The sequence below is a fragment of the Argiope bruennichi genome, chromosome 10 (genome assembly GCF_947563725.1).
Source record: "Argiope bruennichi chromosome 10, qqArgBrue1.1, whole genome shotgun sequence".
NCBI lineage: Eukaryota > Metazoa > Arthropoda > Arachnida > Araneae > Araneidae > Argiope > Argiope bruennichi.
The window spans coordinates 122,696,656-122,713,165 of NC_079160.1; the positions used below are offsets into that span (position 1 = coordinate 122,696,656).

Consider the following 16,510-nt stretch of genomic DNA (forward strand, 5'->3'; position numbering starts at 1 on the left):
TTAGTCGTTAAAAAACAAGCATTCAAATGCATATTAACTTTTCTTTATTACGAAATATGTAACTTTCAAGTACGAAACTGAAAAAGAAAATCTGAGCACTTGGCATTCAAAGCCTTGCACATAGATCACTTTTTTTTTCGATAGGAGGGTGAATAATGCCGATATTAAGATAATTTGGCGAGAAAATTTCGATGAAACCACTACCGCTGATCTTGTTCCACATGTAAATTACGCAGATATTAAACCGAAAATTTTTCTTTTGTTTTTAAGAGGGAAGAAATTTATGCAGATAAATATCTGATGAGATAATGAAACATTTTTCATTTCATTGCAGCAATGAAGTTATTGTTGAAAAATTATGCAAAAGATAATTTTTAAAAAATGCCAAAATTAAGAAATAATTGCTACGTAAAAAAAAAAAAAAAAAAAAATGGTGCAAGAATAATTGTTTTGTACAAAAGTATTTTTGGAGCTTAATTCTAAATGAATTTAAAATTTAAACTTAAACAAAAATTACTGTAAAATATTTGGTAGTTTTTGTATCATCTGTAAGATACAATACACGCACTCACTCACGCACGCACACACACACACACACACACACACACACACACCTTTAATATTAGTAAAGATTATTGACAGACATTATTTAGGCTTTATACTTTCGATCTGGAAAATTACGGGTTTTATTATAGCTTAAAGATATGCTATTTATGGGAGCACGTTTCACTTATCGGGTCAAATATCTTCTTATTGGAATGACATTGAAATTTGGAGAAGAGGGTGTCATCTTCTTCATCAGTCAAGGTTATGGGGTCTGTTCCCAAACAGCGAATAGGGTGATGGAAAAGGGATTTTTGTTCTAACAAAGGACACCAAACTTTCTTTTTTCATTTTTCAAAAATGTGCCAAAGACTTACAAATATTTTTTAGAAATGAAATGGTGATATTGATCTTTGCGTGTGAATGTTTCCTGGTCAATCAATGCTATAAAATCTTCAAAATGTTAAAAATCTTCTCGTGGCAGAAGTAGGTGCATCGATACTTTTAAATATTATAGTAGCTGAAAGAGAAAAAAAATATTAAATTTGTTGTATAGTCATTACGAGGAAATTTGAAAAGTAGCTGAGAAAAATGGCTAAAAATGGATTAAATTTTGTCTTTTGAGACCTGTGGTAGATGATTGATTGGCTTTGACAGATTGGTTCCCCATTCTGAAACAAGAAGAGAACTATTTTAAAGCAGACCTCGCAATATTGAACCGTAATCAGATGAGGTGGATGACTTCTGAGTCATCGATTCTCTCTCCAAAAGAAACACAATCAATTAATACCATGATATTAATGTCCTTGGACTTGATTAAAAGGAACATTTGCTGTGAATGTTTAATGCATGTCTAATTTACTGCTGCGGATCAAATGTTTTCATGTTGCAGTGGCGTTGGAACCTGGGGAAATGAAAGCCGAAAAAAGCGTTACCGTTTTGATTTCATTGTTTGGCTAGAATTCAAAAAAGTGTAAAGCATACGCTCGTGAGCAGGCTTCGAAATCTAATTTTTAGTTTTGATTTAGTTATATTCACGTCCCGTTTTAAAGCAACACTAGGGCAATTTTGGGAGGGACCTCGTCATTTTGAACCGCGGTCAGATGACGAGGATGACTCCAGAGCTGGCACCGTCCTCTCAAAGACTTCCACGCTACACCAGCGGGAGGTTGTTTGACCCCGACGGATTTAACGTGCACCGGACCCGCTTACACGACGGTTCTTCGTTGGAGTTGGGTCTCGAACCTGAACCGAAGCCGAGATCTTACCACAAGGCCACGCTCGGCCCTGCTCAAATCTGAATTAAGGAAACTTTCTCCAAACTTCCCCGCCTCACCAACGAGAAGACATTTAATCCACGACAGATTTAATATGCATCAGTCTAATAAGCCTTATAGATGAAACCGCCCGACCTTCAGGCTGCGTGTCTGAGACCAGAAAGGTGCGTAAGATAAAAAATTTGAGGATCGTTCTATAGAAACGAACTTAGTGGCCTAGCACAGATTAAAGGTTTTAACAATAAAATGCTATTTTTAGCTTCTTTATGTTCTAGTTAGTTTTAAAAAAGTAAAATAACAGCATTAGTATATTGTCTTTGATTCTCAAAACGACTGAGGTGGCCTAGTGGTAAGGACTCGGTTTCCGCACCGTAGAGCTTCAGGTTCGAGATTCGATTTCTCCGAAGAATCGCAGTCCGATATTGTGGTATGGAAGTTTGAAAAGGGTGATACCAGTTCAGGTGTCGTCCTCTTCATCTGATCGTGGTTCAAAATTACGAGGTTTGTACCAAAATAGCCCTAATGTTGCTTTAAAACGGGACGTTATTATAATTAAACTAAATCAAACTTAGCTTGATTCTCCGAAGTGTTCTGCCCCCCCCCCCTTGTGGTGTGGAGAGGGAAATAAAAAACATCTATTTCCCCGTGACACGACAGGGTAAATGGTATCCTTAGGTGTCATTGGCTGTCACCCAAAACGAAATTTGAATACAAGAATATTATCTTTGTGTCGCCCGCAAAGTCTATAATCAAAAGCAACCACTCTCATCCCCCCCCACTCTTTTTGCTCACGTCTCGCTATGCTGTACTTTCCCTCCTTTGCACTCGATGAACCCCTGATAACTGAAGCCGTCTAGCCACGAACTTTATTTTTATTCGAATGTCAAATCTCACTGCAGCGTTACGAACTGTCCCCATGATTCACCCCGGACAACAGCTGTCATGAGCTCCCAGTGTTTGGGTGACGACGATTCCGCCCCTCAGCGAGCGAGCGAATGCTAATAGCTTTATTTTCGTCTCTCACACCCACCGGCTCTCGCTTCCCATTGGCCCGACCGCCCCGTGACGTCAGGGCCGTCCTGGAATCCTCATCGGGAAGACAAATCGATATCAGGCTGCCACCATATCCTCCTTCGTATCCCCGGCGAAACGAAGCTCGCCCAGTTGTCATGGCCGCACTGTAGCTGTCCTGGCCCTGCATGCAGCCAGCGTGTGTGGTGGGCAATGTGCCGAGGATGACGAGAATCCCTGCTTTTGCCAAGGATCCACGTGTTTCCGTGTGAGCGATGGAGAACGACGCCGTGCCAGCGAAGAGCAGGTATTTGCGCAAAATTTGACATTTATAGGTTAGATAGGAGCCGGCGGATGGGGGACTAAGAGCCGAGATTTAGAAGCAAGGGTTTACGGAATTATTCCACCTGGGTGCGAGGATGAAGGAATTGCTGGCTCGATATTTTTTTCCTCTTTCAAAACCATAACTAATTCTAAATTTAATATATATATATATATATATATATATATATATATATATATATATATATATATATATATATATAACTATCTAGTATCATTTTGTAAAATTAATAAATATAAAAAAATAACTTTATTATTATAGCATTTCAACATATTTAACAATAATTATGGATTTCAAAACCAGAACTAAATGTTTATCACTTTTTTCAGTTTGAAATAGAATAGGGCTTCTTAAAGTATACCCCTAATGAGGTCGCCGAAATCGTGGTGGAATTTCGTACAACGTTTTTTCAATTCAATTCAGTGGAATTTCAATTATTCAATTATTATTAAGTTCACGAAATTCCATTCATCCAAAAATTCGATTAAATAATAATAAAAAAAAAATGATTGTATAAATGCGTGTAGCATGAGAAAACATGAATTTTTAAATTGAAAATAGCAGCAAAGATTCCTTTTTAATCCTCAATAATTTAAATGAAGAACTATATAGCTAATGAGTGCACAATAACTCATTTTTAAAAGTAATACAATAATGATTATAATAAATTTTTTAATAATTTTAAAAATAACAATAAGAATAATAATTTTGATATTTAACTAACTATTTAATAGGTAAGGAATTAAAGATTTTTAAGATAACTAAAGATGATCCCCTATTTCATTAAAATAGTTAACTGAGTGATTTAAAATTTAAATAATAATTTGAAAGAAAATAATTTCAATAAAATATTTTCATAAACAAAGAGTGTAGAACATTTTAAATATAACGATGGCACATTAAGTCTAATATAAGTATCATAGGACGTTCAAAATTCTCGGAAACATGAGAGACTTTTTCATTGAATTTTTAATTTGAATTCAAAACCCAGGAACGGCTGTTTAAACCAGAATATATATATATATATATACAAAAAATCAATTAGTAACACAAAAATATATATATTTAATCTGTACTTTGCAAATAGGGAATTAGAGACAAGCTCAAAAATTAGAATTTAAAACATTTATATTAGCTGAATTTTACTTTATAAATATCTTTAAAAAATTGTGGAAAGCCCTGACTAAAATTAATTATTACAGTAATTCACTATTCTGTCAATGAATTGTATCAATTTATTAACCAGTATTTTTCAGAGAGGGGGGGAGGGAGTTTGTGGTTGTAAAAGCAAATGGGTGCCATTATAGCGGGTTATTTATGAATGAATTAAGGGTAATAAAAAAAAGAAAAATAGACTTTGTCGATCTATGAGACTGGTAATCATACTGTTCAAAGAAATGAGTTCAAGTCTCGCAGTTACGAATACAGTGACAAAATTTAGAAAATTTTTAATCGAAACACTTCTTTCTTTCTTTCTTTTTTTATTAAAATGTAATCTTTACAATAAAAAAACGGCAACCATAATTGGTGTTGAAATGGTAAATATCTATGAAAAACACCGGCAGAAAGCATAGACTAAGAAAAAGGTTTAAATCTTCAAACAAGAATCAAAAAGAAAAAAAAAAAGTATTTTATTTTGTTTTACTTTATTTAAACACACACACACACATTTTGAGAAATTCTCCTCGTCTGTACAAAGTGTCGTGAGATATGAAACTAAGCCTTATTCTTTAAAAGTTTTTTTTTTTAATTTTTTATAATCATTTTGTAATTGAATAACAAAGTGTTCCTTGTAACGACTCCCTTTTGCAATACTATGTTTAACTGTAAAACCGACATTTCTGTGCACCTGACATGCTTTTAGATTTTATCTCATGAATTTAGAAAAATTCTTGTATCTTCATCTCATAAGTCCGAAGCATGCAAATATGACCAAATTAATATGCAGCGTTTAGATTGTGCATTTAATTTTTTCTTTCATCTGAAAATGGATAAAAAAAGTGCGATTATGTACTGTGTTAATAAATCTTTTATTGCTCGGTTTGAAGACTAAATAAATAAAGCGACTGAAGATTCTTGGATAAGCTTCTATACTCATATCTTTATTGGAATAAACTGCTGTATTTTCAAGACCAAAGTAATTTTCATTACTCGATCCAACGAAGGAATTATTGCATGAACGACAAATAATGATAATTTCTAATAATAATCTGCATTTGAATGATTTTTACAATATTGATTTTTATTCCATTGCTTTAAAATTATTCTCAAATTACTATCGAAGATAAGTTTAAAACAAACACATACACACACATGTTTAATTTATTTTATTTCGTTAAGATGTAAATATATAAAAATCTATTTGTTTCAATTTTTAGGAAATGGCTTTTAATTTTCTGCAAATGAAATCTAACCAGCGCGGTTTTGGTCTTCCCAAAACTTTTTCGCGTACTCTGCAATAAATGCGTTATCTCAGAGAAACGCTTTGCATGGTATTGCCATACAACAGTTACGAAATATTTACTTTTGGCGTGAATTTAGCCTTTTTGCTGAATTTATCGTTTGAACTTTGGAAACATTTAGGCGATTAATCCCTGGAATGCGATTAAAAGTAACCGAAACTCGAATTCGTGTTTTAAATGTATTTTTCTCAACTTATTAAAACCAAAATTTGGCAGAAACTACATTTGTAGTCGCAAAGTCTCATACAAAATTTGATAGATTTAAATCATTCCGTTTTTGAGTTACCGCGTATGTATGTTTCCGAAAATACAGACCAACAGTTGGTCACTGGATTTGGATTAAAATTTGATCGGTGTCTCCGCTGTAAATATTAAATGTGTGCCGAATTTTATCCATCCAGCTTTCTTCATTTTGTAGTTATCGTGTTAGCTTATATTCGAACAGCGGGACAGAAAGACTTCCTCTGAACAGATTTTGCACAAAATTTGACAGAAATCGACAAGTTCGGCGTAAAGTACGTACACCAAATTTAATCCGTCTTGTTGAAAGGGTTCTGGAATCATCTTTGACACAGAGGAACAGACAGATGGGATCAAAAATGTGTCCTTCGAACTCTAGGAGGTCTGAAACACGAAGATTCATTAAAATCTCGAGTTCAAATTTTTTTGCGATTGCAGTACTTTTTCTATATTTCGTATACTAGAAAATTAGAAAGAAGCACCTAAAAATTAGAAAGAGCATCTAAAGAGGCACCTTAGATACCTAAGAAAATTAGAAAGAGGCACCTAAAAATTAGAAAGAGCATCTAAAGAGGAACCTGTAGATATCTAATAAAATTAGAAAGAGGCACCTACTTACACCTAAAGGCACCTTAGAAAGAGGCACCTTCGTTAAACCTAAGTACTAAATGTATACTTAGTTTCCTTCGGAATAGTAAGTTAAACACCAAATATCATTATATAAATCGCCAAAAAGTCGAGGGGAAATTCTCTCCCGATGGTTATTTATTATAGATGAAAGTAATTTTAACTGCATTCGCCATTATGAAGACCTGCATTTTATAAAATATGTATTTGCACAATAAATTAAAACATTTTACAGCTGACTCTGTCTGTAAATGGACGAATGGGATGATGACTTTCTTCGTTCTAGGCTAATCATATTTTGATCAAGGGAAATGTGTTTCTGTCGGAAGCCTTCCTTAGGGAAATCACCGTGACATGGGAAATGGATGTGGAAAAAAAAAAAAAAAACGTATTCAGGTGCAACCACGCACCTCATAATATGGGTCATGCAATCCGCTTATTTCTTCTGCATAGCGTCCAAGGTATCCCACGCTGGAAGAGAATATGGTATTGTTAAAAGGTTGTAAATTTGTCAGTCTTGTTGATTGGAACACCATGTTGTAGGAGGATTATCGATCAAAAACTGGTCCTGAAATACTAAAGAGAAAGTAAAAAATATTTAGGAATGTCCTTTTTTGTTACTCTATGAAAGCATGAAAATTTCCATGACATGCTATATTGTTGAGTATAATTTTTCCTAATGCATCATTATATTTTAGACAAGTAAGGCAACCAGTTAGTTCGTCAGGAATACTAGTTTTATTTTTTTTTAAATAATTCGTTTTCTTTGTACCCATGATCCCGTCAAACTGTCCGACATTAAAGCCGTGTCATTTTAATTGTCTTACTTAAATTCGGTTTATTATGCACACGAACCTTTCTAATGGAGACAATCGGATAACATCGCAGCGCTATTTAAAAATATAAATATCCGATTCATCTATCTTCTATATTTTTGTGGTATTGTAACTTCACTTTCTCATTTGTTTAATATTTGTAAACTTGAAGTAAGAAGTAAGAGGTAGGGATTTATAGCAACAGTGGCTGGTACCCCCCCCCCCCCTGTTATCCCAAATGTAGAGGACGAGAAATTTAATCTACAAACACAAGAGCGCGCACAAAAATGGATTCAGGTTTCAGTCATTTAGCAGTTACAGAGCAGTTTCGCTGATGCTGTTCAGTCTATGTTCGGGTTTCTAAAATTAATATTTGTAAACTACAAAAACATTAAATAGAATCCTTCTTTGAACAACGCAGGAGATTCAAGTAACTAAACAATTAATGACACGATTAAAATGGTTTGAGTTTTAGGGCAATAATGTAATATGTTATTGGATATTAGCCAAAAAGAAAAAAAGAAAAAATAGAAAACTGCGAAAAAAAATTAAGTAAAAATTCACATGATTATTAAATTAGTATAATTAAAAAAGCAATTATTAAAATTTTGAAAAGGTGTGAAATTTACTCTTTTCCTGCAATACCTTATCTCAGAAAAACGACAAAATTCATTTGTTTTTTTTATTAATTATAATTCTAATTAAAAATATATAAAGAAATCGCTCCGAGGTGCTCATTTCCATCCTCCAAGCTATATGTGTGCTAAATTTGACAGGTGTGGGTCAGACGATTTGACTTGTAGAGCGATAGAACACGCACATACATTATTAATAGTAGAGATGAATTAACAGGCACTCATAAAAAGTGGTCTTTATAACAGTTCCCGCTTTCTCTTATCCAAAGTAAAAGAGATTAAATAGTGCATTGGAGAACTTAAAGGCACCATAAAAACCTTAGAAGACACATCTTGTGACGCACTGAAAGCAAGATTTTAATTGAGGTTAAATTTACGATAAGAATTTAATTACAATATACACATGGAAAATACATAGATGTCGATTTTCTTTAAAAGATTCACTATATTTTGAATTCTACATAAGTTGAAATCATTATGATAATCGAATACATAAATTACGCGATTGGATAACAGCGAACTTCTCTGAAATGCTTAAAGTTTAGAACTCGATTAACCGTATTTTTTAATGTCTGTCTGACTCTTTGCTCGCTCTTTCACCCAATCGGCATTCTTTTTTTTTTCCGAACCAGACCAGTGGCATTTAATTGGCTCGTCTAGCACTAAGCATCATTTCTCAACAACAGATATCACAATGGTGAACGAGCAATTCATAACCCAAGAGATTTAAGGCAATGTTCACACAAGGCCAACTATTGCGGTGCAGTAGAAAGCCCCGCCTATTTCAGAAAGATCATTTGACCCCTATGGGGAAATGGCAAACAATTGTCCCGATTACGTGGTCTCACCCATCACATTAGGCGCAATAATTGGCCTCGTGTGAACGTACCTTAATAGAAACTTTCACTTTCGGTAAGTTTGTCATGCATTGCTTTTCTTCTGCTGTTCTATAGATGATGCACGCATGTTCCACTTATGCTCAACCGATTGTTTTCTCACCAGAGATAAAAGGCGCATCTAGAAAGAAAGGTTATATGTACTGCTCTGGTTCCGTTTAGAAGAAAAAGCGTGCTATCCATGTGTTTTTCAAAAATATTAAGTATCGCTTACATTCACATAAACCAATCGAAATTATTATACCAATGTTATTTCAAAGCTAAATACATTCGTTGAATTTTGTTATTAGATCCGTAAAAATACGGTGTTTGTAATCATTCTTGTGAATAGAAGGCTTCATCTGATACAATGAACTGAAATTTTTATTTTTAAAAAATGAATCTTTTCTCATTTACTGCTATTTCAATTTCAGGTAAATTTCCCCGAAACCGTTTTTCTATCTTCCTTCGGTTTTGATTTTTATCAATAGTTATAACCTTGTTCTAACATGATGCCAGGTGTGACGTAAGAATTGTACACCAGACAATTTTATTTTTATGAAACACATACGAACCAAAGTCTGCCAGATCTGCCTTCGTATTATTCTTTCATAACACACGAACTACATTTCTACTACTTCCATTATACATCAATAATGGAAGTAGTAGAAAAAAATGCATCAAGCTCAATTGAATCAAATTCAACACAACCCTGTTATTTCTCTGCAACCCATTCTTCGTTTCGTACTTTCCTCCCTCTCAGCGAATGCACTCGTCTGTCTGAAGGTCATTCATCAACTCATCAGAGCCATGTTTTATCGAGCATTTCCACAACATTGTGCGTTATTTCTTAAAAGCGGATTTTAATTTCAATGATGAAAATGTTTATTTTTTATTAAAAGATATCGAACTTGACGGAGACAGTTTTATAAAATTTTTATAGATACCTATCATAATTTTCATAACGCAGGCTTGTGCGATGATTTGTTACATTAAATGGCATGATAGGGTGAAGTACGCATAATGTGCCAACGTGAAACCTCACATCATTATTGATCCTTCCCCCTTCAATTTTCTAATTAAAAACCAGATACATGCACAGAAATTCATTCACGGTGTTTTCAATGCATAAATTGCAAATAATAATAATAATAATTTGTCTATTGTTCAGATTAGACCTGTTTCCTTTCGTAAATGAAAAAGATATATTGGCCAATACCTTTAATATTTTAAAAAAAATTTGAATCATGTTTTTTTTTTTTTTTTTTTTTTTGTCTTTTCGCGTACCCTCAACCACACACACACACTGAGCTCTGAGCTTACGAAATACATGGAAAGGACGTAATAAAGTCGAAAAAAAATTTTATTGAAATTTTCACAAATCATCGAAAGTCTAAATTTTGTTTCTATCCTATTTTTTACGATATGCAAGCAAACTGTTTCTGTAGAGTCATCAAATAATTCAATTTGTGAATTATTTTATACTGCTTTTTAGTAAATGAATCCATTTTATCTAAACAAATCTTTGATATCAAATTATTTTTATACTAACTGCCTTTGGTGACCAGCTGGTTCCCTGGAAATATTTGTTATATATAATTTCAATTAATTCTCTAAGACATAGTTTCGTCTTCAAGATTCCGTCAGCAAATTATTTTTAAATAACAAATTGTCATATGTATTAAAGCTGTGTCCTTTTAATAGTTTTACATGACCATTCCAATAAAAAAAAAACCAGTTCCTTGCTATCGTAGCGCTATTAAAAAGTGTTCTTAAGTGTTCGGCTTATCTATTTTCTAACTTTTGGGAAATTGTAATTTCCTTTTTTTATTCGTTTTGTAAACTACTCCGCAGATGTTAAACAGATTTGTTCTTTAGCTTTTAACAAAGGAAGAAAACACGCAATTAAATGTTTAAAAAAACAATGAAAACGGTTTGAATTCCAGGGCAGCAATATAACCTACTGTTGAAAATTAGATTTAAAAAAAATAAAACTGACAAAATTCAAGCAAATTTTCCCTGAGCATGAAATTGATATATTTAAAAAGACAAATTGTGTAAAGTTTATTTTTGATGCAATAATATTTTCGGCAATTATCGCAGAAAAACGTTCGAATTTCGTTCAATGTGTCATTCATTCAGATTCTAGTAAGATTTCTAAAAACTCTACGAGATGTTCGTTCCCGCCCTCTAAGATATGTTTGCACCAAATTCGATAGCTACAGATCAAACAGTTTGTCTGAAGAGCACTCACATACAAAAATACATACATTTATTTTATTAGTAAAGAAATTTCTCCAAATTAACATTTTTTAAAATCAAAATTGATTTTAAAACATATTAGTTTCAAGAAATCTTTAGTTTTATTAATAGAAGAGTTAAACATTTTGCTCCAGAGCTTTGCTCTCTCATAATTTTATTTATTTTTTTATTAAATTATGACATTCTTATTTTTAAAACAGTTCATTTGCGAAATTTTTTTGAGAGTTTTGCATCACATTTTTTACATTTTATTTCCGTTTTCAGGGTATTTTTTTATGGGTCGATGACACTCCTGATTACTTTTCTCATAAAGAAAATCAATCATTATCGGAATCTCTATCGGAAGCCCACTAAGCGCGATATACTTACGGAATTAAAATGAAATCAATGAAGTTAGAAATTCAGACCAACGAGACTTAGCTGCAACCGAGATGAGTTTCACTTTCTTTACATTTAAAATATTCATTCATTATTTAAAACCATCATCTGCATCTGATAAACATTTTTACTTTCTCGTTTACGAAACAGAGAGAGAGCACTGTAATCGTCGAAACATTTGAACTCGAGATTTGAACGATTTTCCACGTTTTAGACTTCCAGGAGTTTGAGAAACAAATTATTGGCATTATATCTGTCTGTGACATAGATCATTCAAAAACTATTTGAACGTGACGGATGAAATTTGGTATACGGTCTTCACTCCAAATTTGTAGATTCTTTATAATTTTGAGCAAAATCCATTCGGAGTTCTGTCCAACTGTCTGAATATAAGTTAACACGGTAACTACAAAACAAGGACAGCTAGGAGTAAAAAATTCGGTACACATATTTAGCATATATATTGTAGATACCTATCATATTTTGGGCAAGATCACACAAAAGGCTGATCGTCTGTCGGTCTGTACTTTCAGAAACATCTAAACGCGATCATTCCAAGCCACAATGATTTAAATATATCAAATTTGGTATGTGAATCTTGTGATTTTAAGTGTAGTTATGTGTCACATTTTTGTTTTACTAGATTGGAAAAAAATGCGTCTGAAACCCAAATTCGATGTTTGGATACTTTTAATGGAGGATTTAATCGCCAAAACATTCTCAAAAGATCAAGAGATAGATCTAGTAAAAATGCCAAATTTACACCAAAGGTTAATATTTCGTAACTATTGTAGAACAATGCCGTGCAAGGCGTCGATAACTGACATAACGTCTTTATTAGAGAGTATGCGAGAAAGTTTTTGGGAGACCTCTCACGAGAGTTTGAAAAGTAAGATGATATTGTAATCAATACCTTTTCTATCAATTTTTTTTCAATGAAATCTGTAAATAAGTTCTAAAAGGCATTATTTATATTAGGAAATACATCTGTTAAGCTCAAAGATTATAGCTAAGAATCTTTTATTATTTTTATTATTATTATTAGTATGTTTTAAATCATCTAACATGCTGTTGAATGCAAACTGTAGTGCGTTATTTTAATTTAGAAATCCAATTATATTCTAGATAAGGCATAAGAGAATGAGGTTGACAATGATAGCTTGACAATGCGTATATTTGCTTGACTCTATTGAATATTTCTGTAGACATTTACTCTATGTCTAACATTACTATATGTCTTGCAAAAAAAAAAAAAAGAAAAGAAAAAAAAACGTGCATGCATATTGCAATGTGAAGTTTTAAAACTGCTTTGTTAACGAAATCATGAATATTAATTATGCGTAAGAGATTCTATTGGAATGGAACACAATCTTGTTCTTTACGAAAAGCGGGTCGTGGAGGGTGGCTAAATGAAAACCACAATTTTCTTGACCTTATCGGTTATTTCTTTATTTTTGGTTTTGGGGGTTTTCTGGTCCAAAAATCCTTTTTGACCAAACTGAGCAACGTTCATAATATTAAAATAAAATGGCAGATACATTTTTTTGAAATGATCAACATGGCAATAGTGTTTTAAAATTTCAGAAAAAACATGAAAATAGTGCCTTTAAAAATAAACAAATGTGAACCAAAAAACTCGAACTTATCGGGTATACTTCATAATAACGTTGGGTCTCGGTGGCAAGTGGTAAGGTCTCGGTTTCTCGGAAACGGTTTTCATGTTCGAGACCTGATTTCACCAAAGGACTGTTGTGTAAGCTGATCTGGTGCACGTTAAATCCGTCGCGGCCAACCGCCCTGCCGCTGGTGTGATGTGGAAGTTTGGAGAAGGGAGTGCCAGCTCAGGTGTCGTCCTTGTCATTTGACCGCTGTTCAAAATGACGAGGTCCGTCCCAAAATAGCCCTAGGGTTGCTTTAAAACGAGGCGTTAATAAAACTAAACTAAACTAAAATTCATAATAATGTCATAAAGAGGTTGTAAGACAAGTGTCTAAAAGTCTTTACTTGGTTTATTTACTGTGTGCTGAATGTGATTACGTAAATTTTGCTCCTATTTTTAAATATATGAGTATCTTTCGTTACGTTTTCTTTATTTATATACATTAAGAGATGCATTTGTGCAAATTCGAATTTATTCTAATATATACAAATCTGTTTTCTAATCTACTTTTTATTGCAAATTTTATTAAAGCTACAGTTAATTACTTTCTAACAGTTACTTTTACATTACCATAAGTTTTTTACTCCCCACCTAATTTACTCTCAAGTAAGAGAGTTCAGAACTGTAGAGTTCGCCTCTTGCGTGCTAATGAACGGAAACAAACTCTGAAAACGAAAATTTTATGTTTTGTTGCACATAAATTTAATATTTGTATTAATCGTGTAAATGAGCCGAACTCACGCATATTTCGCACGGATACGAGCGGGAAAAAAATATCGGAAGAGGAAATGGACTTTTCCTCCGCATCACGTAAATGCTTTCTTTTTGTGCAGTCGCATGAATTCATTTCATAATGTTATCATTGTTTTTGGAAGTTTAAGGTAAAAGATAACAGTGAGTACCAAAACTATTTTTTCTTTAACGCAATTTGTACTTTGTGTTGACTATTACTTAGCAAAAGTTTACTATATAATAGCCACCTTTGGCGACCAGCTGGGTCAACAGAAGTAATGATTGCTAAAATTTTGAATTAAATATTTTATGTAACGTTATATTAATGGCTTCTTCAGCAAACTATTTTCAAGCTTCAAATCTTGATATCAACATAACTCATATTAACATCATATTAAATCATGTTTCCCTTAAATAGCATTGAGTTTTACAGGTATTTTAAAAATCCTGGATGTCTTATACATGCATTTATTTTTCTAAAAAATATCATTTCACATTTACTTTATTTCATACAGATACCGGCTAAAATTAGGCTTTTCTATGCTTTATTTGGAGTGAAAATTAACTTCTTAATCTTTCAATTAGAACTTTTATCGGCATGATGTCAACACATTTATAAAAGCTGACTTTTTCATGCAAATATAATGTGATCGTGCATGTAAAATTTTATTTTTATTTTGAATAAAATATATCGATAAGGATATATTTCATTAATATAAAAGAATTAAAAATATATTACTTATTATAGTTAAAAAATTAATTAAAAATAAATTATAGCTCGTAATAGATATTATTGAAAAGATATATATATTTTTAAATTTTAAAATAATGTTACAATTATTTTTGTGCTATAATATTTTTGGAAGTTATTGCGGAGAAACGTCAAATTATATTTGATTTTTAATAAAATTTCAAAAGTATAGGTCTGAAATGGGCGCTCTCACCTTTCAAAATATATATGTACCGAATTTGGTAGCTCTAGGTGAAACAGTCTAGCCTATAGAGCGCAACACACACACACACACACACACACACACACACACACACACACACACACACACACACACACACGCACGCATACGCACACGATCATATTTATCATAAGTAAAGAAAAAGAAGAAATTCGAAATATATATCAAGGCATTCGGGGGTGAAAAGAAATTTGTTCATAACTGTAAATGTTGTCCAAAGAATTCCCAACCCGTAGATATTTGTAGTTATCGTAAGCCGAAAAGTGAGCCATGTGTGAGCCGTACCATCCCGATCTTGGGGGACGAATCTTCCTAGAGATACGGAATACTCACCCAGGTAAAGGGCATCCGAGGATCTCTCCCGGAAAAATTCCCGAAATTAGGATGCTAAAAAGTACATTTTTAGGCATTTTAAAAGAGCATATTCAGCCGGACCCTTCAGCGACCTTCTGTGGTCCACGAACTATATTTAGAGCGCATAGATTTCGAGAAAAATGCATAAGAAACTGCACCGCGTCACATCTAGTGAAAGAAAAAATATGCTTTAGCGTATTTCGTGATTGAAAAGCGGATGTACTACAAAAATTTAAAAAAATGGGAAAATAATAAATATTAAAAAAAATAAAAATTGCAATCTAGAGGCTTACAAGAAACAGTTTAAACAAAAGATGTGCGAGAGACGCTTGGTTGTTATGCAAAGGAACAATTGTCCTTCAGCTCATTGTAATGTTATGGAATATCTTGGTCACCAGATTAAACATTGGATGGCAGTATGTGGTTATCTTGTAACTGCAACCCGATATGTCTAGTTCCTTTGGATTTTTGTCTATCAGGTTTTGGTATATCAAATACCGGTTGTTTCAGAAAGTGATTCATCTACAAGTTGAAATCGCTTTTGTCGACTTTACGATAATATTTCTCGCGTATACTTTCTGTTAAGTTAATATTGTTTTCCTGCTTATAGTAAAGTTTATATTTGTTTCACTACATATGTCATCATACTTTTCTGCATTTTGCTCAAAAACTATAAGTCTGATTCTTTTGACAACTTTATGTCTCAGATCTAGGATTCCCGTTCTGCACAGTTTATATTGTGGAATCCGAATGAGCTGAATAACAATTTGGATTGCCATTAAATAAATTTAAAAGAACTATAATAAAGTTATTGTATACAGCTGTTTCATAACGTAGGAGGACCACATACCAGAAGACAAAGTTTTCATTCCAAAACAAGTTGTTGCAATACTTTTTTCTCACTTCTTATTGAGTGCCAAGCCCTCCATTTATCTCAATCCACGTAGAATGCGGATGGTTTTTCTTACTTTTATTCCACTTCCACTGGCTTGTGCACGCCACTTTCCCATTTCTGCCCGATTTTTTTACCAATTCAGGACTGGCAACTCCTAACTCTGTAGTTATATCTTTTGCTGTTAAACCAGAATCTAATCGTCGTATAGAGCATACTTTCTCCTCCATAGTCATTACAACTATTTTTCGTTTATCATCCATTTCGAAATCTTCTCTGTGGTACACTTAAAAAAACATTAAGCATATCCCAAGAACAATATATGAATACTGTATGTCCTGAGCAGTTATAATCAGAGTCAGCCGCGACAATGAAGCCTGATGAAACAATGAGCAGAACGCTGCTCTTTCTCTGTCACAACTTGTATTAGTAA

General features: G+C 33.1%; 1 protein-coding gene across 1 annotated transcript in view; it reads left to right on the forward strand.

Annotated features, from left to right (window-relative positions):
• Positions 1-2,946: 2,946 nt before the first annotated feature.
• The window catches only part of LOC129988512 (monocyte to macrophage differentiation factor 2-like), a 51,026-nt gene continuing 37,462 nt past the window's right edge, over positions 2,947-16,510 (forward strand). Inside the window, exon 1 of the mRNA XM_056096757.1 lies at positions 2,947-3,138. Within this exon, the coding sequence (XP_055952732.1) occupies positions 3,107-3,138 (32 nt within the window). The 5' untranslated portion in view covers positions 2,947-3,106. The remainder of the gene's footprint in view (positions 3,139-16,510) is intronic.